The sequence below is a fragment of the Elaeis guineensis genome, chromosome 7, assembly GCF_000442705.2.
Source record: "Elaeis guineensis isolate ETL-2024a chromosome 7, EG11, whole genome shotgun sequence".
NCBI classification, from domain to species: domain Eukaryota; kingdom Viridiplantae; phylum Streptophyta; class Magnoliopsida; order Arecales; family Arecaceae; genus Elaeis; species Elaeis guineensis.
The window spans coordinates 14,426,443-14,431,186 of record NC_025999.2 but is presented as its reverse complement, the minus strand read 5'-3'; the positions used below and the strand labels follow the sequence as shown (position 1 = coordinate 14,431,186).

The 4,744-nt window shown below is 32.2% G+C and overlaps 1 protein-coding gene across 1 annotated transcript; it reads right to left on the bottom strand.

Moving 5' to 3' along the window:
- Positions 1–3,543: 3,543 nt before the first annotated feature.
- LOC105033068 (putative invertase inhibitor) lies at positions 3,544–4,056 on the bottom strand. The gene has a single exon (XM_010907719.1). It carries the CDS (start codon positions 4,054–4,056, stop codon positions 3,544–3,546), a length of 513 nt encoding a protein of 170 aa, XP_010906021.1.
- Between the last annotated feature and the right edge of the window lie 688 nt (positions 4,057–4,744).

Below are 4,744 nucleotides of genomic sequence, written 5' to 3'. Positions count from 1 at the left end.
CGTTCCACGAAAAGCTAGAGAACTTTGAGTAAGAAATTTAACAGCAGCTACTATTCTTAATAGTACTTTTTTTCTAATATTCTTTCTTTTTATTAATTTGCTCTTGAATATATTTATCGATTGTTTGATTTTTTTAAAATCTATTCTATAAATCAATTCAAGTGGTCATATTATGAATGTGATCATTACTAGTTTCATGAGCTTTAAGTCTTTCACTAAGGTGTTTCCAATCTCTAAAGCCATCATTTGCTAATTGACTTCTATTACTATTATCATTTGATTTAAATAGCTTACAATAAAAATAAAATAATTTGTCTAACTCTTTTGAATATACTAACCATTTTCGGTCATGTTGCTCTCCATTTGGTAAAGTTCGATCATAATGTGTTAAAGAAAAATGTCTATTATATTGATCAAGAGAAAACTTTATATTAATATCTCTTTTGGGACCATTTTCAATTAATAAATCTTTAAAATTTGTATCAAGACTATCCCATATCCTAGGATCATAAATGTCAAAAGTATTTGATTCACTTGATTTTTCATTCATTAAATTTTTATCACCACTAATGAGATCATCTGTGCTATTAGTATTATCATTATTAATAATATTATTATCATTATCTGATTCACAAGTAACATTTATATTTTTATTGATAAATTCACTAGCAATATTATTTGAATTCTCAACTATATCACTTTTTTTACTTATAATAAATTTATCAAGACCTCCTTTTAATGATTGAGTCAATTGTTCTTGTTTTCTTTTTTTCTTAAGTTTTTCATGACCCGAAGGATATTTTTTAGGTATCATTTTGATAAATAAAATAATAAATATTAGCTAAAATTAGAAATCAATAAATTTGAAGTTTAAAACAATAGAACCTGATTTAAAGCTTTTTGATAGAACAATAGAACTTGCTTGGAGGCTTTTTTGATGAAACAAAATTTGAGCAAAAGCTACTGTAATTGTAATAAAAATTTAAACCTGAAAAATAAAACATGACAATTAATCAATTATTTTAAGAATAAGATATAGTAAAAATAATAAGAAAATGAAGTGAAACCACAAGCTATCTAAAAAAATAAGATGGATATAAAGACCATAATTATATTTATTTAAAAAAGCAAGTCCTAAGTGTACAAAATTAAATATATTCCATCATATGCAAGAATACTGACCTATTGATTAAGACTCTCACATAGACGGGCCAAATTTCATATACCTAAACCAATTAGATTATAATTAACAAATCCATGTAATTATATTGTGTGAACCATTTTTTTTTTTTTTTATTGTGTGGACTGTGGACCATCTTTTTTTTTTCTTCTTCTTCTTCCATAGTAAAACAGAGGACTCATCCTCTCTTTTTTTTAACGGAACAGTGTGGATCATCTTTTTTCTTTTTTTTTTTTATTGTGTGAATTATGGATCATTTTTTTTTTCTTTTTCTTCTATGGTAAAATAGGGGATCCTTTTTTTTTTTTTTAACAGAATAGAGGACTCATCCCTCGTTCCTGAGATAAGGCCGTAAGGGAGATCCTCCTCCCTGGCCAACACCGCCCACAACTAAAGGAGCAGTCCCCGACGATCAGATGACGACAACCATAGGCTCTAGTGATTTTTTTTTAATTTTAAATTTGTTACATGTGTATAGAGAATGGTCGGAGAAAAAGTTCATCTGGAAGATTCAATGAGCTGAGAACAAGAGAAGCTGAGAGTACAACATATTCAAAGATCTAAAATGAAAAATAAAAAAATTTATATATAAAGCATCAAAAAATCCAATTCAGCCAACAGTGGTCGAATAATTTTTTTTTTCTTTCTTTTTCCACGGTAAAACAGGGACTCTTTCTCTCTGTTTTTTTTTAACGAAACAGAGAACAGTTCATCCCTATTCCTGAGGCAAGGCCACAACCCACAAGGGAGATCCTCCTCTCCGGTGGTGTGGCAGTCTTCGATGATCGGACGACGACAACCACAAGCTCCGGTGACCGACGGCGGCCTAACGGTGCCGGAAAGATAAAAAAAATGAAAAAACAGGGAAACTTGCTGAACTAAGATTTCAAGAATTTTTCTGACAATAAATCGGCAAAAAATCAAGTTTAAAATTCATAGCAGATTGAAAGAGGAGGATTGAAGAGATTTACTTGACTTTTTGATGGATTTTGATCTGATTTTTGGTGTCCAAAATAAGGAAGAATCATCGATGGACAGCAGAATAGGAAGAAAAGGTCGAAGACGGAGGAGGAGGCGGGGGAGAGGAGCCACAGGTCGTCGGATCCGGAGGACATTGAGGGCTAAAAAGCTTAAAGCTGTTGCTGGGAGCCGTTGGGGTGCCGGGACTCGGGAGAGGGAGAACGATGTTTGGTTTACCCAAAAAAAAAAAATCGGGGGCCTGGGGCGGTTGCCCAGTTTGACCCGCCCCAGGGCCGGCTCTGGTTCAGAAAATCATGCTCTCAAGATTTTAGTGCAGAAAAAGAAAAAAAGCAACACATGATACACATTGCAGAAACTCTTTCTAATACTTTCTGATATTCTCTAGTATATTATATTGGCTGGAAATTTCTTTAATAATCTCTGATATTCAATGATATATGGTATCAACTACAAATCGATATTCTCTAATGACTACTATGTACTAGCTAAAAACCTTCTTTAATATTCTCTAATAGCAATTCTTCTCTATATTAATTAAGATGAATTGTTGATAGGTTATCATCAAAATCTTGCAGCTGTTGAAAATTATCATAGGGGTATTTTGCCAGGGGATGCTGTTACAATCTAACAGTTTTCACACGCTATATTGGCATAATTATAAATGGGTTTCTTGAGTGTATATGTTTCTAAATATATGAAATGATATAAATATTGTTGCAAAGTTATTATTTACATATATACTTTTATAAATTTTCTTTTTGTACTTATAACTATTAAAAATATTTTAGTTATTTCAATTTTAAATTATTTATTTCTTACATGGTATGGGTGTATATGTGCGAAAAAAGGAAAAAGAAGAGTATACATAGAAATGGATGGTTTAATGGGGGCATATATGTGAATAGCAACTTTACGAGAGCATTCATGTAATTTAACATATTTAGGAAGGTGTATACTAAAAAATATCCTATTAATTAAGATGAATTGTTGATAGGTCTTATGATCTAACTTTTGCAAACCTAAAATATGGGATTTTGGATGGAAAATGACATAATGAAGTAAGATGTTTGTTTGTTCCAACCAAAATGGAATATACGAGAATAAGGACTAAGATGATGTAACATTTACCAATATATCAAAAATTTAAATATCATTTTTTGGCTTGTTTTCAATATTTAATCACTGCAGTCTTAAGCTAATAATACCACAAAAAGCTAACTGATGTCACAACACCTAATTTCACACATGAAATTTGTCATTCTTATTGATTATTTCTTTGGCATTTTATTTCACTCGAAGGACTTGAAAACAAAAGGAGGAAAGAAAAAGGATAAAAAAGAAACATAGAAGACCATATAAATTGGAAAAGCAAGGAATATCAATCATCCTAGAAGACTAGTGATGCCCAGAGCAAGACCAGAGAGCTTTTGTGAATCATCATTCTCTTTGGTCAATGGTGACTTTACTTTCAGCTCTGCAAATTGAGTCTCACAATCATCACCCACACCTACGGCCGCACTAAGATAAATCTTTGCATCAAAGTAGCGTTTGGATGTGATGGCAGTAATGGTATCATTCAACCTATCAATCAAGTCAGAATACATACTGGAACAAGTATTCAAGCATTCACTAGTTTTATTGTCTTTTGTTTTCTTCAATAGAATGGAGATTGTCGACTCAGTGCTCGTAGCATTGGCCTTGGAGATGTTGGTGGCAATAATAGCAAGTCCCTGGGTGTCAGCTGAGGCACTTTTGGGATCGGCATTGAGAGTTGCAACACAGAAGTCGTAGTTGAAACCTATTGCCTTGCATGTCTCCGAAACAGAGGCATTGACAAGAGAGGAGCTTTGGTTGAGGATGAGAAGGAAGCAAAGGAGAGCAATGAAAGCAGCCATTGATTGCGGAAAGGAGGTGATGGGAGAGTATGTAGAATGGGGATGGGAGAGGATTGTTTTATAGGAAAATTTTGTGATGAGAAGGAGAGTTTCCATTCCTAATACAATGCCATGTGTAGATCGAGGAAGATTGTTAATTGATTTGTCCATAAGAAAAGGCAAGTACTGTATCACTAGCATATCCCAAAAGAGCGTGAGGATTTGGAGATAGCTTTTCAACATTTTTGAGAATGATCGAAGGGTTCCAATTTTGATTGGATGTACAGCTTGCCATAAAAAGAATGGGGCAATCCAAGCTTTCTAAAACTTTTATTCCTAATATAGATAAAAAGAATTTTATTTATTTTTTAATTTTAACAGTTTCAATTTCTAATATCTTTTCATCTAATATAGATCAAAAATATCTTTCTACATTTATCAAAAAAAAAAAAATCTTTCTAAAACTTTTGATTGGAGATTAGCTTTGTCCCCATGCACAAATTATTTCAGGAAAGTGGAGAAAATTTAGAAGAAAAAATTGAAGCTGTCCATTTAAAGTCCCCATGCAGAGTCTTTTGGAATTTAAAAATATTAGAAATATCCCCATACACTGGAATCTTCCTAATTAGCTTAGAAAGAAATTAGTCATCCCCATGCATTAATTACTTTAGGGAAGGGCAGAAGTTTTAGGAAATATTTGAAGATAGAT

Excerpts from the sequence above, each read along its gene's own strand:
- LOC105033068 (XM_010907719.1), bottom strand. The coding sequence starts at position 4,056 with ATGGCTGCTTTCATTGCTCTCCTTTGCTTCCTTCTCATCCTCAACCAA.